Raw genomic sequence first — 27,762 nt, forward strand, 5'->3', positions numbered from 1 at the left:
TGAGCAAGGGGATAGTGTGGGGACACTTAATTGCATCCATGAATCATTCTCAAATAGCTCCTGTCCAACAGCTGGACTCAGGGTGCTGGTGCCTGCCTTGAGCGGGAGCCAGGCCTGGGTGGGCCAGGCTCTGGGAGGATGAAGGGCGCTGCTCACTCTGGCAGGAAAGCTGGCAGGGGTCCTGGCCAGACCACTGGCCCCTCCTCTTTCCACAGCCTACTGCCCCTCACCTCCCCCCTCATCGCTCAGAATTCACCCACTGCTACTTGGCTGTCTTATCTCCTTGGCGGCCAGGGGGTGGAGCGGAAGCAACTCCCCCAGACCTGGCCAACCCCATTCCTTGTTATCTTGCCGGGCAGCCTCCTCCCGCCCCTTGCAGCCACTGCAGACCTTTCCCTGCTCCTTTTCCCAGCATCCTCTAGGCCTTGCTTTGTCTGCAGTTGTCTTTTTTTCCTGCCTCTCCCTGTCTGTCTTCTCTCTCTAGGGCATTGAGGGGGGCATCCCCCAGGCCCAACACATCAGCTGGAGCATGTCATCCTGTCCCAACTACAGACTGACTCTGCGCTTGCAGCTAAGGACCCATTTCTACTGAGTCCCTTCAGCTGGCCCAGATATTAGTTGGGCAGGGGTACCTAGGTCAGAATCTAGGCTCAGCACTTGCCAGCCTGATAATAACTTCCAGCAACTTCTCTGCTTTGAGCCTGTTTCCTCTTTAAATGGGATGAAAATGGTTCAGGGACTAAAAGTGGTTCAGAGACTAATCAGATGCTGTGAGGGCGCTGCCCCTGGCTGTGCCTCCTGCTGGAAAGCTTCCCAGGCCTCCTACCATTTGGGAGGCTGGGTGAGGGCATGTGGACGTCCCTTGCCTCCACCTGAGAGCCCTGGGCAAGTTCAACCCCAACTTCCTCTAGCCTGCCAAGGGAGTATTTCTGGGTCAGTAATCATGCAGATGGGTAAAGGGAGTGTGAGAGGCAGAAATGCATTTTATCGACCATAGAAATTATTTACCTGGGTTGAGAAGAATTGCTAAGAGGTTGAAGCACTTATTGTGCACAGGGCCAGCCTGACCCTTTGCCCCACAGCTGGGCGACAATTTCCTTTTCTAGCCCGAGGTGATCTGTGGGGGTAAGGGACCTGTCAAGAAGCTGCAGGTCCCCAAAGTTGTTGCCTCTTCTACTCTACACAGATCTTCGAGGCCGAGTTCTAGCCAGGTCTCCTTGAATCTGAGAGACCTGCAAGCAGCCCAGCACCCCAAGACTTCATGAGACCTACTCCACCAAGAGCACCTAAACCAGGCCAACCCATAAATGGTGGGGTGCTGCCACCTGGTGGCCACCAGCAGCACAGCCCTTCTCCAGGGTCCAGTCTCCAGGGCAATTTCTGCACCCCCCTCCATCCCCACCTGTCCCTGAGGGCTTCATCCTTTGGCAATCAGGGTGGCCAATGGCTGGACTCCAGGCGCACTTGAGACCTCCAGCAGACTGTGCATGCCTGGGGAGCTTAGCTCAGGCCTGGCTGTTCATCTGGGCTTTGAAACTCTTTTGATGCATGGCCATGACAGCTGCTCCTGGACGGCTCTCAAAGCCCTGCACAGTGTAGCAGCTGTCCCAGCAGAGGGCGGGCTGGACTTGGGAACCCTGGAGGATCCCTCTAGGTCAGAGAAGACCCTTCCAAATTCAGAATTTGGGTTTTACTGATTGAGAACTTTGCACTGCTCTCATAGCACCACCATCAGCCATGGCTGGGAGGAACAGCAACCCTGTGGGCAGGGTAGGGCAGGGCAGGACCTGGCACACTCATTCCTGGGCTTGGGGTTGGAGCAGCCCATGACGGGCAGTGGGGAATGCCTGGTTCCTTGGGCTTAAGCCTCAGGTTCTCAGGGGGTGAGTCACTTATCACTAGCAGGATCTCCCAAATACGGTTTTACGTGAGATCCAAGCAAGCGTACAGCCAATCAAACTGGAAGAAACTGCACCATGGGTTCCGACACAGGATGAGGGCAGCAGTCACCTGCTATGCTGGTGACAGGTATAGCTGTGGAACAGACTGAAAGTGGGAAAGCGGGGTGCCAGCTTCTCTGAGGGGCTGATGAGAGGATGGATGCTAAATTCATGTTTATAGGAAAGCCCATGGCAGTGGAGACAGCAGATGCAGTGGTCAAGAGCTGTCTTCATGAGAGTCTTAAACAGCTGAGAGGACCAAGTAGGTTGGGATCAAGCGCCCTTCCTGATGTGGGCACAGTTTGAGGCTCAAGAGAGCTGACGAAGGCCTGGCACTCCTGCTGGTGCTCGGCTGTGGCTTCCCCAGGGGAGCGGCTTGCACGGGCTCGGCCTTTGGTGCCCTGCTTCCCAGATCTCCTGATGGGTGTCCTCACCTGCAAAAGCTGTCCAGGCTGGCTGTCAGAGGTGTCTAATTAAGCTGCTTGTGACTGCTGCTCTGATGCTAAGAGCACCAGCTTCTGCAAGGGTTCTGGAGGTGGGGCTGGTCTCCCCGCCCTGGCCCCTAGCTGACCCTAGATGGGGATGTCAGTTGGGCCCTCATCTGTGAGGTTCCCAAGCCCTAGCCCACAAAAGCCCAAGCTTGAGCTTTCCGATTTGCCTCCACATCTCCCTAGCAAAGCCAGGCTCAACTTCTCCAAGGTACCCCCAAGGAAACTGGGATGAGGGCCCCTGCCCTTAAAGCTCCTCCTGTGCAACCCTTTATCCTGATTTTATATAGGCCAGGCCTGCCTGAAAACAGAAAAGTATGACCATTCACAAAAGCCATGGAGTTCGAGCTTTAACAAGTTTCCCCCTCCCTGACTAAATTCCAAACATGAAGCCCAATCACTCAGTTCAGCCAGATGGGCAGCATGGGTAACCCCATTGCAGCTGGTCTTGGGAACAGCCTCAGACTCAGGCACACTTCCTGCCCTTCTCAAGCATGATCTTGCTGGCCAAAATGATGACAGGGATGGGACGACACCTTGAGAATGGAAAACCTTGCAATGTCCCTGACCACCTCCCAGGCAGCTAAGATGATTTGGAGAACTGGAGTGCTTCAGGAGAGAAAGGGCCTCTCAGCTCCTCCACCTCAGCAGAGGGCTCCTGTATTATGGCCAAAAGCAGGGAGGTTGTTCCTCACAGAGCAGTAACATGCCTGCCCCCATGTCTGGATTTACAGTCTGTAAAAAGTGAAGATGCACAAGTGCTCACACTCACTTAGGCCCAAAGGGAGTAGAATGAAGTGGAAAAGGCTGACTCAGTTATGATGGAATTTTCACGAAGAATTTTCACGTACTTATTTTATCACCAGGCTTGACTGGCTCCAACATGCTCTGCTTACCTGGCTACCCAAGAATAAAGAGACACACACACTCATTTTTCAAGGTATTTCTTTTGTAAAGGAGCCAGATTTGGCAACTAGACTGAAAATCTTCCAAAATTCTGTACAAATGTGTAATATACAAATATACATAAGGCTTTTGCCGAGAAAAGACAGCACAACAAATGACGAGGCGGCTTTGGTGTCACATACCACCCTAGGGCATCTCAACACCCCCTAGGAATGCAAGGGGCTGATGGACCACAACATAGGCTACACATGTAAAACACACACTACATTACAATATGTACACGAAGTATAAAAGACGCACTGTCCCCCTGGTCAGCTCACAGGCCCTCTGGCAGGAAGGCAAGCCATTCACCAGATAACCCATACAAGGGGAACTCAAGTGGGAGAACCTTGCAGAATGAACTGGTTCACCCTAAAAACCATTAACAGCACAGGGCATGCCCTTAAAGAGAAAGGTGGTCAGAGTGAATTCAGGAGATGGAGCGTTCCTTGTGCTCTTTGGAGCTCTTCGTCATCTCTCTCTCATCCCCGTGTCTCACTCCATCTCAGTGAATCGGGCAAACATGGCCTTTCGGACAGCATCTTTGTAGGAATCTGCACCAGACAGTCCGTATGCGCTGCCTTTGGCGCCTAGGCCAGCTCCTTTTAGCCGGACTTGAGCCTGGTGGGTAATGAAACTGTAGTCAGCAGCTGGCAGGTAGGGTGTGGACTGCTCCCTCTCCCCCACGTCTAGCCCACTCCCTACTGAGCTGGACCACCCCTTAGGAGACAGAAATTTTAAATGAAGACAGGGATTTCTACTTTGGAGACCTGGAAGGACTGAGGGGATCAAATGGGTGAGGGAGAAAGGCAGACAGAAACACACCCTCCCCCAATTCCATGCCTGTTCAGCAAGCACCGTGCCTACTAAAGGGCCCCAAAGCCTTACACCAAAGCCCAGTGAAGGTCTGGTAATTTTAGGTACAGATCATGGCAGGACAGCTCAAAGTCAGCAGAACTCGCCTGCACAGATCAACAGCAAGTGTTTGTTCTAGGCTATGCTGCCAGGTCAGGGAGAGAGCAACCACTGGCAGTCCTCTTGTCTAGAAGGCCAGTGGTCGAGGGCCTCTGGTCCTGAGCTCTGACTGAATAAAGCATTTCTTATCATGGATCAAAGTCCTACTAAAGGGTAATTTGTTTTATACATAAGCAAAAGTCACTTAGAAATGAAAGCACAGTACCTTTCTGAAAATCCGATCTAAGCTACTGAGTCAGCATTAAGGTTTGTTTATATCGAAGGATGTAGAAAGACACAGCTTCTTAGGAGAAGGTAGGCTTTACCCAAAGAGACCCAAAAACCAGAAAAATCAAGCTGGGTGCCACACCTGTTCCTCCCAACTGACATCTTAAAAAGAGGGTGCAATATGGGATGGCTGCAGGGAATACAACTCCCACTGGGGCCCAGGCCCTCCGGGTGCTTCAACCTCATTCCATCTCTGGGACAAGCCTGCAGGCCGCTGAAGCCCAATCCCACTGCTTACCTCAATGGGGGCTGTGATGCCTTGACACTTTCTCCCCAAACCTGAGCCTTCCCGCCAACCCATGGCCTGCAGCATCTTGTTGCCAATGTTACTGTGGTCAATGCCATCTTTGGTGGGCTGCTCGTAATTCCTGCCAGTGGCAAACACACAGTTACTCAAAACAGCCAGAGCCCCGGCTCAGAAAGCGGAAAATGTGCACAACACATACACGGTGCCAGCATCAAACTGCTTCTTGCGCTTGGGTTCTGGAGGCTCTGGGATGCCATATTTCTCCCGTCTTTCTGCAGCGCGATCTCGGTATTTCATCTACGTGGGAGAACAGCCCGGTTAGAGATATTCAATCAATCTGTCGCAGTCTCAAGCACCCACACTTCAGACTGTCACCTCAGGTGCTTCCTTCATCTGGAGCTTGGCCTTTTAGAGTGCCTGCAAATACCACATGCCCTGTTTCCCTGGCTGCACTTCGTCATATCCCAAATGGCAGGTTTGTAGAGACGATGTGTGTGTGGAACCCGGGGCAAAACTACATTTCTAACAACCAGTTTTATTTAACGAGTCACCTCTTGTCAAGCTCTTCAACCAGCCTGCTGGGTGTGGGCATTGCTGGGTGTGGGCACAGCCTGCCGAGGTCCTCGAGGGAGAGGAGGGCAGGGCTGCTGTTCTTCCTCAGCATTTGGACAGGCCCACCTCCGGGAAGACAGAGCCAAGAGGTGGCTTCCTGAGACCTGCTCTACAGTCCCTGGGGAGCTGGCACCATTAAAGAGTGGGAAAAAACAGGAAGGTAAAAAGCTTTAGCTATAGATACCTCAGAACTATCTTGGGGTGAGCAACTTCAAGTCACTTGCTCAGAGGTTCATCTCTAAGCCATAGGCCTCCATCTGTACTTAAACTGGGTGGCTGGATCTCAACCTGCTTCATCAACCACCAAGTGACTGCTCATTAGGGGCCCCACTGCTTCCTTCCAGGTCACCTGCAATCATTCTGTCCTGCTGTTCCCTAGGTCTCGTCTGAGCTCCCCTCACTGTCCACAAAGGCTTCCCTGGTCAGGCCAAACAAGCTCACACTGTCCTTACTACAACCCAGTGTACTTCACCAGTGGGTCTCTGGCACCCAGGGCTTGTGAGTGGTCTCAAGCACCCTCATGAAAGGATACTGTAGGGGTCCCAGTGCACACAGCTTGGGTCCAGTCTACACGAGCCATGACGGCCAGGTGACAGATATGTGACATACCCTACCCTGTCCCTGGGACCTGGAACAAGTGCTACGAGTAAAAGACAAGGGCAGTTACCCCAAGACACGTGAGCAGCACCTTGACCCCCATTCACCTCTCTCTCTCTCAGCTCCAAGGCTTCCAGCTCCTGCTCGCTCAGTCTGGATCGTCGGTAGATGTCCATGTTTTGCTGTATCAGAGATTTAACAAACACAGTAATTCGTATCTTCCTAATTTGAGATGTCAAAACATTATTAGTATCTATTGTGCTCCATCCAAGTCAAAGTCCAATTCATTACAACAGGAAAGCCAGAACTGGGTGTACCTGGAGCTGCCACGCTCCTTTCTACTCACAATCTGGAACAGACTATACTGAGGAGCTGCCTTGTAAGAGGCAATCACTTAACGCAGGCATTTATTGAACCTTCACTACCATCAGGGCACCCATAGCGTCTCGTTGCCTCCCCTCCCTGCCTCAGATCAGCTCAGAGAAGCATGGCCACCTTGTGGAGGTCTGAGAGTTGCTGGTGCCTGACCAGGGCGTCTTTGTTTGGGAACTGGCGCCGGCAGAGCAGGCAGGCCATCTTTTTCCAGTCGGCCAGCTTTTCTTCTTCACTCTCAAGTCTCTCTACCAGCTCCTCTTCGTTGTCACTGTCACCACTGTAAGCAGCAACCAGACCCCTCTAGAAACAAGAGGAAGGTGGGTCATTGGAAATGTGCAACAGAGAAACAGCAATGGCTAAAGTAACGCCTAATCCAAGCTGTGAGAGAATGCCCATTATCCATACGTCACACATAAGTGAGTAGAGCAGCTAGGTCTTCCAGTGCTGGGCCCGACAGCCTCCCACCACCAACCCTCTTGGGAACCAAGAAGACTTCCTGGATGACTTTTCTCAAACTACTGACCATGTCTGAAAACTTCAAATACAACAGATCAGAGTAATGACCCACTCAGGTAAGTATCTACCAAGTAAAACATGCTTTTTTGGTTTAATTTTCTCTTTCCAGACTGTTAAAACTCACTATTTACAAATGTAATAAAACTCAACTGAGCTCAGGAATCTGGGCTTTATTCTCTGTTCCATCTCACTTGCTCTCACACAGAGAAAACAAAGCCCTGAACATAGATTCTGTGTGCATAAGCTGCTTCAAATACCCACTGACAGGGACACATCTGTTTTAAGCAGGAATGAGATTAGCCAGATGCTTAGCTCAGATGGTAAAGCATCTGCCTGCAATGCAGGAGACCCAGGTTTGATCCCTGGGTCAGGAAGGTCCCCTGGACAAGGGACTGGCAACTTACTCCAGTATTCTTGCCTGGAGAATTCCACGGACAGACCATGGGGTTGCAAATAGTTGGACACGACTGAGTGACTAACACTTTCACAGTAGCCAAGATGCAAATCAAAGTGAGACACAAAGCACAGACACAGCCTTCAAACACTGGTTTAAAGCTGGTACTTCCTTACTTTGAGGGGGTTGTCCTCATCTCCATTTCGCACCAATTCGGGGATGAGCTGTTGCCTTTCTGCTAAGGCTCCCTGGGAAACACAGAACAAGTCATAAGCCTCCAGTTTTACCGAAGCTGCCCTTATGAAGTAAGGCCATCCTTGTTACTGTTACCTTCTTCTCAAAGAGAGCAAAACCGGCATCTGCGGCAGCAGATTCTCTCCTTTCTTCTTCCCTCAAAGAATTAACAGGTTGAAAGCTGTTTTTAAAATTTTCTTTCTGCTTGTTTAAACTCTTAGCCCAGCGTTCCATGTCTTTGGCGATCTACAGTCAAACAACAATGACAGAGATTTAGGTAGAGGAACTTAGCAAACAGTCTCCTATGCCAAGAGAACAAGCCATTATTGTAACAAACTGTAACAAAACCCCTTTTGCCCTTATCTTTTTTGAGATACTGCATATTACCAAAGTCATTAATGAATATTGTTCCAAAGTCTGTGAGTCTTTCAGGCAACTGACAGATAACAAAGAATAACACTAAAAAACTGCACAATGTTCTAGGAACTTAGGGCTTCCCTGGTGGCTCAGATGGTAAAGAAATCTGCCTGCAATGCAGGAGACCCTGGTTTGATCCCTGGGTGGGGAAGATCCCCTGGAGAAGGGAATGACTACCCACTCCAGTATTCTTGCCTAGAGAATTCCACAGAGAAGCCTAGCAGGCTATGGTCCATGTGGTTGCAAAGGAGTTGGACATGACTGAGCCACTAACTAGACTATGAGCTTAATGTAAATAAGATGTATGACCCAGTCTTTAAGAATCCAAATAAAGCTAAATGCCACAGCTCCACCCCACCACTTGATTTAAAAACAAACAAACAAACAAAAAAAACAGATAAAAATGGGTCTGCTGGTTGGGTCATGATCTTACTTGCTGGGCTGTTTTGCTCTTGGGTTTCTCCTTCTTTTCCTTTCCTTCTTTTGCAGGAGGTAGGCCTGTCTGCTGGTGGGAGTTAGACTCCGCAGCCAGCATGTAAGTCTCCTTCTCTCCATCCCAGTATAGGTACTGCTGCGTTAAGGAATTGTAGTAATACTAGAATAAAAAACACAATTAATGTAGACTTTCTCCTGGGTCAAACCACTAACCAACCTAAAGGAGTATTTTTACTTCTTTACATCTCCATTATTTTGTCAAAAAAATTAAACATAAAAACATAAAGCATGCTGCAGACCAGTAATATTTCCTGGGCAGAGAGGAGGTGCTATCCACCTTGGTGTAGGTGAGGATGGTAAACCAGCTGGCCAAGAGGTGTGAAACTTCTTGGGTGAGTAGAATGTGGTTTTGAGAGTCTCGAGGTCCCATTAATTAATACCTGGGCCGGGAGGGTACCCAAAGAGCAATAAGCCTGACTCCTTTCCACAGATAAGACCATTTACACAAACCAGGTGGCCAGAGCAAGTGGTTCAGGAGGAGCTTTTTCTCACAAGTCCTCCATGACAATAAGTTAACATCTCATTGCTAGGTTCAACCATACAGAACCCTGCCTGTTCTGTTTGGACGCCCAGGCAACCAAACAGGGTTGTAAAACACCAGCTCGGGAACCTGGAAGGAGGTAACAGGTGAAGGAACCTGATCTGAAGTGTGTGGGGAGAACCACAAAAGAGAATGGGTGGCAGCTACCTCTCCTCTTCTCTATTGTCCAATCGCTTACTCTACCTGCTCAACAGGGGCTCAGGAGAGACTGCCTTTTGTATCTTTTCCAGGGGAGGCAGTGCACGTCAGACACAGGAGCCCCAACTTTTATGGCCACCAAAAAGGCCTGGGAAATGGCCAGACTCCACAAGAAGAGCAGTGGAAGCAACATGTACAGGCCCCAGCCTGCTTGGCAGGTCCCACACAGCGTCACACCTGACTCTCAGAAACCACAAGCTTTCAATGCCAAATTCCTGTTAAAAGCACTTATTTTTACTATTCTATATATACACACAGCTTCTGGTCATAAACAGTTGCTTATTTATGGAGTGTTAATGTTGCCTCTCCTCTTTAAAAAGTTCTATACACTGCCAAAAATAAAATATCACTCCACAGATCTGCTGATTTCTACTCTCAAAAATACTAAGTAAAAAAAGAGCTGTACACAAAAAGTCACATATTATTTGATTCCATTTATACAAAATGTCTAGAACAGGCAAACCTAGAGAGACAGAAAGCAGTGGTTGCTGGGGTGGGAAGGAATTAGGAAGTAACTGCTTAATATGTAGGGTATAGGGGTTTTTTTTCAGGTTGATGAAAACGTTCATCAACATTAGATGATGGGTGTCCAACACTGTGACTACACTAAAAAAACTATTGAACTGAACACTCTAAATGGCTGAAATGTGAATTTTCCCTCAGTTGAAAAAAATCACAATTTAAAATTTGTATATAGGTGTCTACATGAAAATTAACAGTCACCTGAAAACTTTAACGTGACAAAATAATCCATGGTAATAGGAGAAAGAACAGTGCTTGGGGCAGGGGAGGTGGGACTGACCACCAAGAGGCACCAGAGAATGTTTAGTGTGCTAGGAATGTTCTTGCTCTTATTGTGGTGCTGGTAAATGAACCAATGTATATATATGTAAACAAACATTCAAAGAACTGCAAGAACTGCATGTGTCAGTTTCATGAATTTTTCAGTAAGTACATTACACCTCAAAACGTCTGTTTTACCCCTTAAATTACCTGTGAGTTGGGGTCATAGTACAGCCCTGTTGTTGGATCATAGTAATATCCTGAAGATTCATCATACTGATATGTGGATGTGTCAGGCACTGCTGCAAAAACAAAACCCAGCACACAGTCATTCCAGGGAAGAGACTGGCTTTACTTCCAATTCTAAGCCACTGAGATGCAGCAGGTCGTCTTCTCTCACATCCCCACGTGTCCCGCTGACACCCACAAAGGGAGAGGAGCGCTTATTAAACAAAATCAACAACTAGGACCTTCCAACTGTCAACAGCCCCATAAGGTTTGGCTTACCATATTTGGTACCAGGAACTACACCAGTAGGGGAAGCGGCTGGGGCCTGTGTACTTGTGCTAGTGCTAGGCTGTGCTTCCTCAGTCTGGAAAGAACAGCAGCTTCAATATAGTTTCAACTGTAAAGCCTCTCAAGAGAACTAAATCACTGCAATCATCCAGCAGGAAGGGCCCCCTGACAGACCCACTGTAGCAATGGTCTAGGGCAATCCTTGAGCAAAACACATGCTGACAACTGTCTTCCTAAAGGTCAAGTCGAAGCATGCATAGTATAAACAGACCCTGTGTGGAATCTTGCACTTAAAATACAGACACAAAATTACTTCAGTACATAATACGATTAGACAGAAAGAAGTAAGGTTGGAATGTGTGTGTATCAGTCAATCCTGGCTCACACAGTGAGAAAAGGTAGTATTTGTATAGCAACAGTTTCCCCAACAATCACCAGTTCTATATCTAAGATGACAGGATTACCGGAGAGCTGGGTGGGTTGGAGGTCTGATTATACAGCTGGGGACTCTGGGATACGACAGCCGCTGAGGTGGTGGTCACCGCTGTGCCTGATGATAAACACCGGAGTTACAACAGCCAAGGCACTGAACTCTAAACCAAACATCCTTACCTGGAATGCCCAATCTAGAATCTGTCTTTGTATATGTCAGTTCTTAACCACCTAAATCCCAGTAAGTACTCTTTAACCTATGATATTCTCACTTTTATAATCCTACTAGAATGTGATACACAAAGTCAGACATTCTGTATGATGGCTAAGAAGAAGGTTTCCACATCTGCTCTGGGGTTGAAAATAGATTTAACTGCCACAACTTTGTAATACTGGAACAAAAACCAGAGCAATAGCTTTTAAGAGTGACCCTTCTGATTGATGTCTGGACAAGAGACTGCTCACCTGAACTTACATGGGCACCCACAATTCCAAACAGCACAGAGAGGGAAAATACTGAATTCAACTCAAGAATGAATGCTCATTATGGCATAGTCTCTAAGAGCTTCGTATCAGCTCCTGATATCCACAAGTGTTAATCACTCAGTCCTGTCTGAATTTTGTGACCCCATGGACTCGAGACCATCAGGCTCCTCTGTCCGTGGAATTCTCCAGGCCAGAATGCTGGAGTTGAGAAGCCATTCCCTTCTCCAGGGAATCTTCCTGACGCAGGGATCAAACCCATGTCTTCTGCATTGCAGGTGGCTTCTTACCATCTGAGCCACCAGGGAAGCCCATTGCACAAGCACTGCCGATATCCCCCCAGAAGCTTAGGTACATGGTGACAACCCTGAATGTGCCCAATCCCTCATCTTACAGGGAAATGGCTCTCCTAGATTTATTTGAATCTAATGAGAACATCTAGCTGTATGTCCTCAACTGTATTTGCTTAAACAGGAGATAAAACGAATATGAAATCTATTACCTGATGCAGATGATGCATCGGATTCTAACCCTCCAGCTTGTTGCTGATAAAACTGTTGGTAATCCTGTGAGTACTGAAGAAGAGTCCACCATTAAAGCTGCCATTCTTGGACACACTCTGGAGACCAGAAGTCAGATAATGGTCCAGTCTACCCACCTGAGCATACTGGGCATAGCCATCTTGGCCTGGCTGCAGGTAACTGTAGTCCACACTGCCTCCTTCGCCACTCTGAGACTACAATGTCAAAAGAAGAGGAAACACAGACAAACTTAGCAGACACTGAGGTCTTCAAATGTCCTTGGAGAGCTTCTAAGGCAAGCACAATCACAGAGCTGACTTCTGTGAATCTGGGCACCACCACCACCACCACACTACTTGGAGCAAAAAGATCCTTCCCTTTACCTGGGTGGATGACCACTGAGCAGCAGCAATGGCTGTACTAGCCACGGAGAAGGCGCTGACCCTGTTACCATCTGGTAGGACCAAGTCTCTGAAACCACAAAAATCCAACCATGTGATTTTATATCAGTATGCTTCCCATCACTTAATCCCACACTACCCAGAAAACAGTAATTCACTCCAGACTTTACTGGAAGGTCTGCAATGCCAGCAACACCACATTTCAGAGTGAGGAAGGGTTTCCACGGGCAAAGCCCTAAGTGGGCATGTGTCCCTGCAGTATAGCTGCTTTCTTTTGTACTTTTCTATTTAAGAAGGTGTCTACTTGATGAGCAATGATACTAGAAATGGGAAATTTACATCACTAGAATGAAGCTCTATATACATGAAGCTGTATTAGCATGCTGTTGTGGAAGGAAAGAATTATTTCCAGATGGGTCTGCACCATTCTGAAGCAGTTTGCATAGCATATATTCTCAACCCATCTACCAAGTCTGTCTTGTCCTGCTCTCAAGCCTTCTGGCAACTGGTTATTGAGGACAGGAGGGAATAAGTGCTATGAAGACAAGTGCATCCTTCTCAGCCCATCAGGAAGATTCCATCTCAGTACAAGAACATGGGCTTCGAGTGCAGTTAGCAGCTCATTCTCGAACAAGCATGCAGATGCAGCGGTTTGAAGTAAGGGCAATGAAGCCACTCACTTTCTGGCACTTTTTGCAAAATCAACCCCAATGGTTTTGCCATCAATTTTCAAAGGAGGATGGAGACTCTGTAGTATCTGTAGCAGCTGAGAAGCATCCTGCAGGAGAATGTGAAGAAAAACAATTTTGTCATCTTTGTCATGTAACTGAAAATCTCTACCATCTATCCTAGTCAAAGAAATTGAAAAAAAAAAAAAAAAAAAGCAATTCATTATTGTCTGTGGATATGAAATCATGAGAAATTAAAAAAAGCCCTCTCTCAAGGTATCTAGTATTATTAAAGGAGCCAGTGCTAGGTCAATCTAAAAGCATGAAAAAAGACTAAACTGTGGCTCAGACTTCAGTTCAGCTAGTTATCTACAGGTATACCAATGGTATTTTTACCACTTACTAAAGCCATCAGCCTATAATTTAGCACTGCAATAACTGTCATTACTTAAGTCTTGAACTTTGGGCTCCAAGAACATTAGACGTAGTATCACAACTGGATGAACCACATTTGCGTCTTATCTCAGTTTCTTTTAAAAAGAAAGATTCAAGGAACATCTCACCATTGCAGAAGACAGCTGCACAAATGCGAAGCCTCTGTTCTGCTGGGTCTGTTTGTCTTTTATGAGGCGAATGTTATTGACAGCTAAGGACGCATAGGGAGACAGTGCTGTCATGATGGAATCCACCACAGTGTGTGGAGCTATGTTTCGAAGTATGATTGCTGCAGGTGAACGAGACAAATGACAGAGACATGCATTTCTACCACCAGTGCCTTTCAAAGCAGTTTCAAGTACAAACAAACCCATTTTGGGAGGTTTCCAGTATATTTGACCCTTGAATGCAGGGGGATGAGGGGGTGCTGACCCCACTCCCACCATGCAATAGAACATCTGTGTATAACTTTACAGCCAGCCCTCTGTACTGGTAGTTCCACATCCCCAGATTCAGCCAGTAAACAGTGTAGTACTGTGTGTGCTTAGTTGCTTCAGTAGTATCTAACTCTCTGCAACCCCATGGACTGTAGCCCACCAGGCTCCTCAGTCCATGGGGATTTTCCAGGCAAGAATACTGGAGTGGGTTGCCATGCCCTCCTCCAGGGGATCTTCCCAACCCAAGGATTGAACCCAGGACTCCCACAGTGCAGGTGGATTCTTTACTGTCTGAGCCACCAGGGAAGCCCAGGGTAGTATTGTAGCATTCATTAAAAAAAGAAAGAAAATCAGCATAGATGCACATGGTTCAAACCCATTGTTGTTTAAGGGTCAACTGCATTTATCTTTCACTTTGACACTGAAAAGAAATCCAAAAATCAGTCTTTAATGAGACAATCTGAAGCCACTGACTGCTCATTAAAAAAGAGCAGGAGAACAAAAAACATCCAAAGGAGATCAGTTTCCAACTTAACGGCCGAAAGATTACATTTGCACTTACTATCACAATAGTAATCAACAGACTGAACTGATTCTGTGGTTCCAGGGGGCACTTCCTGTTCAGAGTCTACAAGAAAGGAAAGAAAAGAGGAAGAATCAGTAATTGAAGACAAACAACAAATCAACATAAGAAATACATTCAAATACCAAAGTTTTAAGTAAACGGAGCTGTTATTTTTTCTTTTTTAACCATTTGTGGCTACAGTAAAACCTCATTAATTTTGACATGAATTTTAAATGTGGAATGCAAAAACCAGGCCACTGGAGGACTTCAGAGGACTTCATCTCTGTAGTAAAAAAAAAAAAGCAGATACAGAAAGCAAAGCAGGAAAGCTGACTTAATTTTGAAAAATAAAAGAACTCTTTGTATTCTTGCACTCAACACCAGGATCTACTAAATCTAAGGAAGGAGGTTTAAAGAAAATAACTACATAACCTAAGGTAGAAGATTTAAGGAAAATATACACGTTATTGCTTAAACACCCCACAGTCTGTACTTTTCCTTAGGTTCACAGATAATCCAATTAGTCAAGTTTCAATACATATTCCCAAACAGCCAAATCTGGGCTTACCAAACTTGTCTGCTCCACATCGGAAGCATTTTAGTCTTTTCCTGAAATTGTTAAGGCAGCACTGGAAAAAAAAAAGTTTTATCTGTAATTCTATCTCATGGTAGGCCAGGTTTACTAGTAACAATGTGGATTAGAGCAAGAGGGTCACAGGCAAGTCCCAGTGAGGAGCAATAAAAGCAGAAGGTGATCCTATGCATTGAAGACAAGGAGCATTAACCTAAAAATTTCGCTATGTGAATGACCCCCAGAAAAATACATTCTGATGTATTTTGAAGTAGATTTCCATTTTTCTCAAGCTGCGGAGAAGTTTCAGTTCACCCCAAAACCCTGCAGCAAGCCACTGGCAAAGTTCTCCCTTACGTCAGAAAAGCACTATATAGACCACTCTATATACACAGATACAATGCGAATGGAATTCTGTCTAGAGCCCTGCTGGACATGTGACACCAAATACTCTCAAAATGCCAACAGCAACACCTACTTTGTGTCTTTGTTGACACTTGCCCCCTTAGGGTTTTGCCCATGGATATCGTTCCTCACTCATAACAGATCTTATATAACTCCCTTATATAACTCGAGCAGGGCCACAAAGGGTTTTGTTAACAAAGAGATTGCCAAAAGATGAGAGCGCTAGAATTAAGAAACTATAAAGTAAAACAAACTTAAAATCTTAATTGAAACACTGGGCTTAAAATCTGGTTCTTAAAATCTCTCATGTTTGAGGGAGTCTGTCCTCTAATACCTACTCAGGAGGACCCAAGAAAGTCACAAAGTATGAAAATCACCTCCTGATAAAAGCTGGTAATCATATATTTTACTCATTTTCTTGTTTGGATAGTCAAACAAATAGAAAACAAAAAACCCCAAGAGTTTGGTTTGTCTGGAAAGAACACATGCTTACCTTGTTACAAAGCCAATCTTCAAACTTAGGTCTGGGATTGCTATAATGCATTGCAATATGCTTTCCTTGAATCACCAACTTTTTCTGTAAAAAAAAAAGAAGTAATTAGTTATTCCCATTGTGAGGAACATGTGTCCATTTTCCCAGGGCAGAGCACACTTCGGAAAAATCAGTGCTCTGGAATTAAATGGACAACATACGGGGAGGACCAACCACCGCCACCTATACTCTGCCCATCCAATCCTTCAGATAGGCAGTAAGAGAATGGGATGCGGAGTAAAGGTAAACGGAGTCAGGGAGTGCTGAGAAAGCTGACACACGCTATAAACGCTGACATGCACCAGGCCGTGTCTCCAGCAGAGACAGAAGTCCTAACATTCAGCATTGACAGGCTGCCTGAGAGTTGACAATCTAGTTCAAAGAGCAGAAGACACAACTCTCCCAGTTCTGAGGTTGTCTCCTACTTTAGCCCTTAGCATGGTGTCCTTGGGCTTCGCTTCACTGTTCCCCCAGTCCCACATCCTTATGCAAAGTGAAAGCCTTTACATTTCCCCTTCACCCAAATTCCTGCTTCAGGATGTGTCCTTTGGGGACAATGAGAGGGAAACCCATTTTTAAAGGGAAGCTGGTGACAATTTTCTCAGGAGACACTAGTCTGAATGCCATCGATTCTAAAAACAGCTAAATGAGGTTTCTTCCTGCCAAGTGCAACCACGTGATGTCCTGAGTGACAGATGTGTTTTTCACTGAAATAAGATGGTACTCTCTTCAAGATGAGTAACCAGGAGGCCAATGAAGTTTCTTCAGGGGGTTAGGAAAAGTGTGTAAGTGTTCATATGCCACCTCATCCTTCTAGTCAACTGTGTGACTACAAGGGATTTTATTTTCAAAGGTGAAAATTCCGAGCTGAAACAGTTTACCAAGAGCACACCCAGCATCTGCCCCCAAAGAGCCTTCATTTTAACAGGAACACCTTTTCTGTTTTTTTTCTGGGGGGAGGGAAAGGGAGCGGGGTGTTCTGACACCGTCAGAAGGGATTTAAGTAGGAGATTAGATATCCAAACTTTTTAAAGGAGTCTAACCCCTCCAAACATACATACTGTTGAGTAATTTGGTTCTTGCAAATCCTGGAAGAGTTAAGACATGCTGTGAATGTTGTCTCTGCAATATCTAAAGGCAAGACTGCATGTCTGGCCAAGAGGGAAAGAGCTGAAGGTCATCCACTCACTGTGTTGCATAGAAGCAAAAATAAAGAAGCTGGGAAATAAGTCAACAGATCATCCCACTAGGAGGGATGTGCTGGTTTGGGGAGACTCCAAACTATCACTGAGTCCCTAATCCTACTGGCCTTTCATTTCTGGAGTGAATTTGAACTGTAATGAAATAGTACATATTAACACAGCTTTGTATACATTAAAATTGTGCCGCTTTTAAGTGTCTTTCAGGTTTTAATTTCCCAGGAGTTTTAAACTCCCAAGTCATTCTGATACATCCATTATATTAATAAGATGCTTTAAAAAGATGCTGTCGTGTAAAGAAAGCAGGTTCACACGAAGCTTGTGTATGTCCTGAATTTTACTAGGATGGTGTCCATGGTACGAAATAAATTAAGATCTACCATTATAAGATCAGGTTGTCACCTCTGGGTTAAGGATGTGAGAGGCTTAAAAATCTAACAAGTCAATCAAGATGATATCCTCATTAGTGAGTCTCATTATTAATGATATTAAGTGTCCAAAGAATATAACTCTTATTTATGAGTAACAAATCATAAAATGCTACAGAGAAGCAACATTATGAGTTAAGCAAACTTCCCAGAATGCACTTGGTTAAGGCATTTAATACTGTGCTTTGGAGTTGTGGCAAAAAATGTTATTTATGTGCCAAGCACTGAACATTATCTTGATGAACTGTAGAACGATTCAGTTAATGCCACATCAAAGAAATCATCAAAGATTTGCTTTGAACAGACTGTAAGAGGCATTCTCAGGGAGATTAGGATGTTAATGCCACTCTAACTAGATTAGACAGCAGCAGGACACCAGCTCTTAGGCTAATCTCATCAGACTTACTGTTCATAAATTCTATTAGATCCTTAAATAGTTCTTGAAGACCCATATGAGCAGTTATGCCTCTAGGAGGCTTGAGGTCTCCAAGTTGAAATAATTACTTACAAAATTCCTACAGCAGACTTCAATTATATTCTCTTCATTGTCAAATTGAGAGTTGGATAATCTAAGATGACTCTCAAAGGACAAAATAAACAAGAATATAATCAGGGGAGGAAAGGGGGAATATTCAAGATGTTCTGATAACTACCAGACAAACATTCAGTGGTTAACAAAGCCATGTCAGGTAGCCATGTTTAAAGGCAGAGCAAATTCTGCAGTGTAATGTGTGGTACTGTATTTATTCCAGTAACATCAATTTTAATATATACAAAGCCTTTTTTTTAAAAGTCACTCCTTTGGAACAAACCACTCCTTCAACCTTTTTTTTTTTAATTGTACAGACTTGTTCCATTTTCATGAATATCTAGACTTGGTGAGTGAAGCAACCTGATTGGCTTCCATCCAGCTGGTAGCATCTTGCAAGTGATAAAACTCCACGAAGGCGAAACCACGGCTTACACCTAGAGACAGCATTCAGATATAGACGGGATACTCGTGTTAGTCAGTTCCTTTATAACAGGTGAATCTCTCTCCCACTGCTTCAACACTGCGTGACAAAGCCAATTGGGAAGCAGCTTTACAAATGTGACTTGACTTGGGGATCTTCTTGATACTTTGCCATGGCAAGGAACCAAGCCGCCTGAACTAAATGCCATTCGATTTGATTCCACGCTTAAAAACCATGCAACCGATTACAAACAAACAAGGAGTTTATACATCACTACTTACCGAAGGGAAAAAAAAGCCCCTAAAAACAAAGTTTTTAAAAAGGTCCTCAGGTGCTTTCTAACATCGTTTTCAAAGAGTCACATTCCTTAGCCATGGCAAACCTTTCATTCTGAATTCATGTGCTTGAAGACTGGGGAATATCAGGATGTTCTTTAGGGACTGAGGTGGGAATGGGGAAGAGAACCAGAACAGCAGGAACTAAGCAAGCTCTCACCTGTTTTCCTTTTCATCAGCCTCACGTCCGCAGGCTGAGGGCCTTCAAAGGATTCCATCATTTCTCGAATCTGCACAGGGTTTTACACATTTACTGTTAAAGCTTTAGCCACAAACCATTCCACACTAGAGCGTTCAAAGACTAGGGATTACATCAACTTAAGCTTATATTACTTAAGCTTAATTGGCCAAGCTTTTATACTTCTATCATCAAAATGCAATTAGTCTAAAAATAGAATAAAAGAAGGGAGGCTTCTCATAGAAACTGATGCACTATAATAGCTCTGAAAGCCTTCTTTACCTGCTGATGGGGGATTTCCTCAAGTACAGCTACTTTATGTTGTGAGACACAGCCTTGCTTGTGGTGTGCTGACCCTCAAGCCTCCACCCACCCCCCTCAGGCTAATCTTGTCCTTTCTTCTAAAGGACCAGAGAGAAAAGAAAAAGATTTAAAAGAGGCAGATAATATGTCATCATACTCTGAAGTAGAGTCTCTGAAGGAGACTAAGAAATCAATAGCCCCAAAACAAGGAACTCCCTTAAGATGTTTTTTGCACAATGTCTTAAAGAAATAGTTTCCTTATATTTACATAAAAAAAAAAAAACTTTTAATATTCTTAGGCTCCTAGTGAATCAAAGTGAACATGAATTGGGCCTGAAGAAAGACTTCTGGCTGCTAAGCTTATTACCAATTTCAAATCAAACCTTCACTGCAAAAGGCAAAATACATTAAAAAAGACATCAATCTCTCCAGCAATCATACCAGGCAGCAACACTCTCAGGAAAAACACCAGGGACAAATTTGTGAGAGACTCTTAGTGGCTTCCCCATTTCATTATTACGTGTAAAGGTTGCAGGATTATATAAAATCAGTCCTCAGTATTTGGGGTAGATTTGCCTACTAATTAAAATTCATTATACTCCAAATGAATACTACTTGCACTTTCAAGGTCATTTGCAAACACGTGCGGAGTAGTAAAAAATTTGAGTTGCCTGATGCACATGTTCCTGGCAGAGGTTATGCTATGCTTTGTATCAGCTTTCATATGGTAAACAGACGTCCTTCTCCTAGTCTATTTAGTGGCAGGTATTTCACATTTTTGTACTTTTTGGTGGCGATTTCACGGTTTAAAATGGCTCTCCAGGTGCAGTGCTTAAGTGCTGTCTAGTGTTCCTAATGCAAGAGGGCAGGCTATGATGTGCTTCACAGAGAAGATATGTTATAAAAGCTTCCTTCAGACATGAGTTACAGTGCTGTTGGCTGTGAGTTCAGTGCTAATGAATCAAAGTATATGTTAAATAAGGCACCTTTAAACAGAAATATACACGAAATAAGGCTATATATTGATCTGTTAATGAAAATGTTGTGACCAGAGGCTTACAGCAATCTAAGTTTGTATTTCCCCTAAGAGCATGAGTCAATACTCCTAGTGGCTTTGGAGACTACCACAAATAGAGAGTATGTAGAAGTGTTACATCAAGCCAGACCCAATCACCTGACTCAAGTTCATGCTTGGTAACATAGTTACCGATAACTTAGCTACCAGAGTAACTAAATACAAACTGCATGAATATACTGATACAGTAACACACATAGTAACAAAATTAACTAAACATAGTTACTCTAGGAGTTCACATGTCAGTGAGGGGATTACAAAGGACAAATAATGATGAAAGTGACAAACTGAAGTTCATTCAAGAGAACACTATAATTTTTAAATGCTTTTAAAGATCTCAATATGAGAAGGCTTCTCTCATAGCTCAGTTGGTAAAGAATCTGCCTGCAATGCAGGAGACCCAGGTTTGATTCCTGGGTCGGGAAGATCCTTTGGAGAAGGAAATGGCAACCCACTCCAGTATTCTCGCCTGGAGAATCCCATGGACAGAGGAGCCTGGCAGGCTACAGTCCACGGGATCGTAAGAGTCAGACACAACTTAGCAACTAAACCACCACCAAAGAGCCCAATATGCAAATTTCTCACAAATATTGCACAAATCTGGGGAATCTCAGAAAGTCTACTTGGAAAAACCTGCCTTCTTATGGTAAGCGCTTCTAGCTCCCTGAGAAGCCTGAAATAAGCAAGAATTACAATCTTGTTTCATTACCAGAAGGTAGATCCCCCAGGGCCAGCTAGGGCATTGCTCTCCCCATTGCCACCCACTTCTGCAGGCTTCAAGGGCCACAGGCTTAACCGACTCAAGGGAACAACATGATCAACAAGTAAAGTTTCCTCAACTGACTCCTGCAGGATTTCTTCTATCCCCTACTCTACAAGCCCATGGCTACTGCTACCTGAGCTCAGCTCTGCCTTCCTTCTAGCCCCTACCACTCCCTGACTCTACCGTTCAAACCTGCACAGCTTTTGTTACCAGGCAAAAACTTCAGCAGCTTTTTTTAATACTTAGCTGGGCTTGTAAAGATTCCAGCAGTGGCCCCCAAATATGATTTTCTCCTGCCAAACGTCTTTGATTTCAGTCAAATCAAGCTAGTTAGGGCCAGTACACATCTTATCCTCTGTTCTCAACCAGGTCAAAACATTTTCTATCTTTCAAGAATGAGCTCAACTAATAGCTCCCTGGAGCTCTTCCTTACCCTCCACCAGTAACACAGCTCCCTTAAAGAAGCCTCGAGTTACTACTCCACAGAACTACTTTCAACAAGACCTCTTCCGACACTTATCCCTTTCTATTCTGCATTGCCTTCATTATCTGTTGACTTTAGCTATCATCCTTAAGCGTTTATGAGGCAGGATCCATGATTCTATGGTGTAACAGTACACAGTGGAGCAAGTGTGTTTTGGAACACAAATAAATACCCACTATTAACTCAAACATCCCATTTCACATTTTGTCACTTAGGCTGTGTGAACTCAATACAGCTCTAAAATTCATAGTCAGACTATTACCTTGAATACCCTAAGACAACAGATACTGCCATAATGCTGTGCATTTATATGGTTTATAAAATATATTTCAAAACATCACATTCATTTTACAGACATTGGCTGGGCAGCCTCCTGAGTTCAAGGGTTGGGGATACACATAAGAAATTCTGCCTGGGGACGTACCCGGTGGTCCAGTGGTTAATAATCCACCTTCCAATTCAGGGTTCGATCCCTGGTCTGGGAACTAAGATCCCATATGCTGCAAAGCAGCTAAGCCCACGTCCACAACTAGACAGGTTAAGACTCTGTGCTTCCAACCCAGGGGGCACAGGTTCCATCACTGGTTGGGGAACTGAGATCCCAAATGCCCACACAGCACGGCAAAAAAAGGGGGGGGGCATGGGGGCATATTGGTAGAACAATGGACACGTACAAAGTTGCCTGCAGCAGAAGCCAAGTGGTGGATGGGGCTGGAAGCAATGGGTGAAGACCAGAGACACCACTGGAAACCAGGCAGTGCCTAGTACACCAAAGCCACAGTTGACCAGTCTGAGAAGGGGGAAGCCAGGCTTGTCAAAAGGCTTTCCAGAGGTTTCAAATGGATAATACAATGTCCATCAAATCAAAGGATGCTGAATCATTAAAATGTTCTTATGGATATAATCTCAGTGAATAAGTGACCAATTCAACAAAAATGTACTAACTACCTTCTAGGAGCTATTATTGAAAGAATAAAAACTGTCCCCTATAGTTCTGAAAGCTGTATATTGAGCTTCAAAGTCTAAATACAAAGATTATCTATGAGCTAAGTTGAGAGAACTTCACCCTACTTATAGAAAGGTACTTCACTAGATATTAGCTTGAGCTAAAAAGAACACAAGAAAATAATGGTAGAAGCTCAGAGTCTGTTGGGCCTACTGACGGCTCATTAGACAGTTGGTCCCCCTTACATCGCTCTCCGTGATGGTGATGGGAAGGCCACGAAGCATGATGGTCTTGCTCTCCCTCTCGTCACTGATGTCGTGCCTATAGTCATGTTCACCATAGTCACCATCAGAATGGTAGCCATCTTCCGATCGGTCACTGTTCCTTCTTTCACGTTCTCTCTGATTTACAGTGAACAAAATTGTAATTCAAATCACACTGTGCTTTTTATACCCTTTGATCCACTCCATCCACTCCTAATAATTCATCTTAAGGAACAGATAATACAAGAACTCCATGATGATGTTCACCATAGTGTCTTCTAAAATAGCAAAAAACAAAAACCCCCAAACCTGGCAACAATCATTTAATTTCAGGAAGAATGTTTAACAACTCACCGAACAGTATATCAACACACAAACAGTATTACTTGTTAAAGAAAGATGATTATATGAACAAAAAAAGAAAAAAAAAGTGCCAAATTATATGGGAAGCACAATATTACTTCTCAACAAAGTTGATGCATATGAAAAGAAATGTGAAAAAAAGCTATGCTACAATATTAAACTACAACTTTCAGAAACTATCTGAGGCCAAGGGATGGTATATAATTATGCCCCAATTGCCTCATCTTTAAAATGGGTACAGTAACTACATTATATGGTTGTAGTGAGATTTGAATGAGTTCATCTAAGTCATGTGCTCAAAAAAGTGCCTGGTGAGCCCTACGTAAACCCTGGCCAAGAATTCTGACTATAAGTCTCCGTCTGTCTTTGAGAGTTATAGCTGACTAAACAGATTTCAGAATACTGAAGTGTTTGAATAGAACACTCCTCCTGAGAGATTCTCACACTTGGTATACTTATTTCATAATTCTAACAACTCCATAAACAGTTGCTGGTCACTCACCTCTGGACTGTCATAGTCTCGGTAGTCGTCATATCTATCACCCCTCCGATCATCACTAGATCTTTTGTAATCTGAGTCCCTCCGCCTGCTTCTGGATTCACGCTCATCACGGTCATCCCTGTCTATGATGGAACCATATCTTCCACTGCGCTCCGTTCTACTCACTCTGCCAGGGAAGAAAAATTTCCTTTATTCTTAAGTAAATCACATTCTGTCCCTTTAGAAAACATGGTTGAAAAAAATTTCAATCCAGATTTTGGTTTATAAGGTATCCAAATAGTTCAATGGATCCCTTAAAATTTATCACCAAATAACAACTTACAATTGAGACAATTACAATTGAGACAGGTTGTCTGTCCATGTTTATCCTGCATTTCCCCAAGCCTGTGATCTATGTATCACTCCTTTCATCCCTGATTTCAGATCTTACTGATCAATTTAAATAGGAAGAATGCAATTACAGTTGTTCCTGCCAGGGACTGTTTCCAGGACCCGCTGCAGATACCAAAATCCATGGATGCTCAAGTTGCACAGTAAGCCCTCTGGTATACCCAATTCTGCATCTACAGATTCAACCAACCACGGATCATGTAGTACCGTATTTATTGAAGAAAATCTGCCTGTAAGTGGACCTGCACAATTCAAATCTGTGCTATTTAAGGGTCAAATGTATTCTCATTTCATTCAGTTTCAAAAGAAAACATATCCTGACTCATCCACTCTGAAGGGTATTCTCACTACTGAGCAATGGACCACTGAACTGGATGAGTTAGTTTTTCTTTTTTTCCCTGTTAGGCAGTTAACCAAGTTTAATTGTTATAATAAGTAGCATCATCAGAGAACATTATTTCCTATAACATCTGATTTATTTTTGATTACTGGGCAGCACTGGGCTTTACAGGAAAATCTAATAACAAAAGGCTTAAACCCACTGGACCACAAACAGTTCTTTTTTAAAAAATTAATTTATTTAATTGGAGGGTAATTACTTTACAATATTGTAGTGGTTTTTGCCATACATTGACATGAATCAGCCATGGGTGTACATGTGTTCCCCATCCTGAACCCCCTTCCCACCTCACTCCCCATTCCATCCCTCAGGGTCATCCCAGTGCACCAGCCCTGAGTACCCTGTCTCATGCATCGAACCTGGACTGGCGCTCTGTTTCACGTATGATAATATACATATTTCAATCCTATTCTCTCAAATCATCCCACCCTCACCTTCTCCCACAGAGTCCAAAGGACTGTTCTATATATCTGTGTCTCTTTACAAACAGTTCTTTGATAAATTGTTTACCAGATTCATAAAACTCTGTGTAAGGACAAAATAAAGGGAAGGGCTATAGGGCATCATTTAGAGTATACAAATTTAATAAAAAGAAGTGAATGATAACAAATAGTCCAGGGCAATTTCACAATGTAAAGTATGTGAATGAGAGACCCTAAAACGGTAAATGTTTATTTGAAACCAAACAATGACATCATGTAACATGAACATTTCCTGAGTCCCAGTGGGCCATCAGTTTGATCTATCACTGGGACTGGATTCAATATTAAGAAGGAAGCTGGCTGAATAAGCAGAAGTTGTGTGTTTAAATCAAATGGCTTGAGTGGGAGACTCCACAGATGACACAGGAGCCAAATGCTCTCATCTTAATTCTGTTAATTCTTCAGCAGTTTTTCTTTCTTCTTTTTTAATGTAACTCATGGTCCAAAGCTTCTCAGCTCTATAATCTGGATCATCTTGTCATGGAGGAGACAATAATGAGAACTGGCCTTCACTGACTGCTTTCTACAGCCAGGTACTGTGCAAAGCGACAGGACAATTTCCTACTTTCTGCCAGAGGCTGTTATCCACACCAGGAACCTTCATGATCTCCTACTCCACCAAGCCTTCTTTGCTTAATTCTTTCTTACCCTTCAGGCTTCACCTTAAGAGAATACTTTCTCCAGGAAGCTTTCCTGGCTATTTCCAAGAAAACACAGGTTCCTAAGTGTTCTAACAGCCCCCTCAACTTCTTTTACCACAGGACAGTTCACACAGTATTTTTATTATCTCATTAAACCATGTGCTTATGCAAGCAAGTATCATGAAAGTGCTCACAGAATGCATGACACAAAACACAGACTCAAATATTAGTATGGTAAACAATTTTCAACAAATAGCTCAGTCGCCATTAAAATGTTGAGATCAAAGGCATTTACAGTAATAACTTACCGTTTGTCTGAACCCATTGTTCTACTGAAGATCTAGGACACTGCTCCAAAAGGTTCAAATTTGCTTTTTTCTAGGAGACAAGAGAGATCCGTTGCTGCAAATCTGGGAGATCACCTAAGTCAACTGTTTCATAGCTGGGACACCACTGAGACTGGAATTTCTTCAAACCATTAACAGTGATGATCTAAGGTTGAGGGGTGGGGGCCAACTGTCAACATTAAAATCAAACGATGGTTTTATTAACAATGAGCATAGCAGGAAGGCGAGCAGAGTTAAAAATATTAGATTCCATATTCAAACACAAACCCATAAAAGGATGCAAGCAGAAGATGCCTTCCCTGCTCCCACTGTAGGATTACAAAGCAAAAAGGGCACAGCTGCAATCAGCTCCCTGTGTTCTGAATCAAAGCAACTCCAATTGGGGTAGTTGAGCCTTAAAACATTAACCAAAGTGTCTTTATTAATACAAGGAGCTAAACGAAATTCAAAAATTACTCATGAAAAATTTAAAACCTTTCAGAAAGCCGATGCTGGGCTAACTGAAAATCGAGTCCGTTTAAAACGCAACGGCAGATCCAAAGCTATATCAAACAAGAGTAAACATCCGTACGACTTAATTCCCAGGTAACAATAATCACCACAGGTCCCTGAGGCAGCCAACCTGGCCCCGCTGCGCACTGACGGTGGTAAAACATCACAAAGCTAGAAGACCTTCGATGCTTGCGAGGTCTGAGAAACCAGTTACAGCCGTCCCTGGCGCCTGTTCTGGGCAGGCGCTTAACGAACATGGGAATTAATACAGGGAACACAACCATCAGGGAGGAACAAGGGCCTGGGCAGAATCCCTGCTGCAGCCCCTCAACGCCTGGGCACTGCCCAGACCCACCTCCGTGGGGAGTCGCGGGTGAGATGGCGGCGCCACGGACTGCACGACCGACTCAGGCGTCCAGCTTTCTTTTCCTGTTTGCACTTGCGCCTCCCGACCCCTAAGCGGTTCCCAGCCCCAGATCACCCTTCACCGAACAGCTTTTCGGAGAGAGTTGATTCCGGCGAACCTGCGGAGCTATGGCGGCTAGAGACTGTCAGGGGGCCCCTAAGAAGTATCTGAGGGACAGACGACGACTCCTTGCTCAACTTGGCCTGGGAGTTGGAAACACGTCCCGGGCGGGGCACACTCACAGCTCCAAGAGAAGAGGGCCTCGGGCTGGCCGGGAGAACGCTCTCTGAAAGCTGACAGCGCTGGTGGCGAAGAGGGGCGCGGCCCTCCAATGCCTCGGGTAGCCCTTCGAGATCCCGCTGGGGCTGAACGGCCGCAGCTTGCGGCTGACAGGGAGGCTCTATAGGGCCTGCCACAGCAGAAAGAACCGCCAGTCATTATGGGCGGCCACCGCACTTACCCCCAAGAAGGACGGAAGTAGCAGCAGTAGCAGTTTATGCCAAGGAATTCCAACAGGGTACGGCCGCTTCACAAAATGGCGCCTCCGCCGACGGCCGTCTCCTACCCACAGTACTTCGCGCCTATCCCCTTCCCCCACTACACGTTTCCTAAAGAGGCGGCCAATCCGCGAAGGTGTCTGGCTGCGCGAGGGCTGCTGGGAACTGTGGTCGCTAGGGCAGCATGTCACTTAACTACAGCCTGTGTCAATTTCCTACGTATTTCCCTTTCTTCAAAATCTCGGCCTTGTATGCCTTTTCCAGATCCGGATTAGACCTCTTATCTTTATTAAGCATAGCAATTATTTGCCTTTGCTACATGGGC

At 44.7% G+C, this 27,762-nt stretch overlaps 1 protein-coding gene across 3 annotated transcripts; it reads right to left on the bottom strand.

Moving 5' to 3' along the window:
• Nucleotides 1–3,356: 3,356 nt before the first annotated feature.
• Nucleotides 3,357–27,526, bottom strand: RBM5 (RNA binding motif protein 5). Of its 3 annotated transcripts, none has more exons than XR_826304.1 (25): nt 27,401–27,526; nt 26,004–26,073; nt 23,783–23,948; nt 22,900–23,055; nt 19,066–19,135; nt 18,510–18,583; nt 15,952–16,035; nt 15,051–15,111; nt 14,480–14,545; nt 13,609–13,769; nt 13,058–13,155; nt 12,360–12,447; nt 12,114–12,191; nt 11,958–12,030; nt 11,005–11,090; nt 10,532–10,616; nt 10,235–10,326; nt 8,441–8,602; nt 7,687–7,836; nt 7,533–7,604; nt 6,567–6,746; nt 6,142–6,253; nt 5,062–5,159; nt 4,854–4,983; nt 3,357–3,994 (listed from the first exon to the last, which is right to left on the bottom strand). XR_826304.1 is itself a non-coding variant. In XM_010851834.1 (25 exons), exons 2-25 carry the CDS (start codon nt 26,018–26,020, stop codon nt 3,869–3,871), a joined length of 2,448 nt encoding a protein of 815 aa, XP_010850136.1. In that variant the 5' UTR covers nt 26,021–26,073; nt 27,401–27,526; the 3' UTR covers nt 3,357–3,868. The 3 variants fall into 3 exon arrangements, 2 of the variants coding, with proteins under 2 accessions (XP_010850136.1, XP_010850137.1); XM_010851834.1 differs by having other exon boundaries at nt 6,179–6,253; XM_010851835.1 differs by lacking the exons at nt 3,357–3,994; nt 4,854–4,983; nt 5,062–5,159 and adding an exon at nt 5,172–5,600.
• Between the last annotated feature and the right edge of the window lie 236 nt (nt 27,527–27,762).

This window comes from Bison bison, unplaced genomic scaffold (assembly GCF_000754665.1).
Source record: "Bison bison bison isolate TAMUID 2011002044 unplaced genomic scaffold, Bison_UMD1.0 scf7180017864304, whole genome shotgun sequence".
Classification (NCBI taxonomy): Eukaryota; Metazoa; Chordata; class Mammalia; order Artiodactyla; family Bovidae; genus Bison; species Bison bison.

Excerpts from the sequence above, each read along its gene's own strand:
- RBM5 (XM_010851834.1), bottom strand. Across the intron at positions 13,770-14,479 it reads TGTTGATTACTATTGTGATA|CAATCATACTTCGAAACATA; the intron begins GTAAGTGCAAAT and ends GTTCACCTGCAG. Across the intron at positions 7,837-8,440 it reads AGAGCAAAACAGCCCAGCAA|ATCGCCAAAGACATGGAACG; the intron begins GTAAGATCATGA and ends GTTTGACTGTAG.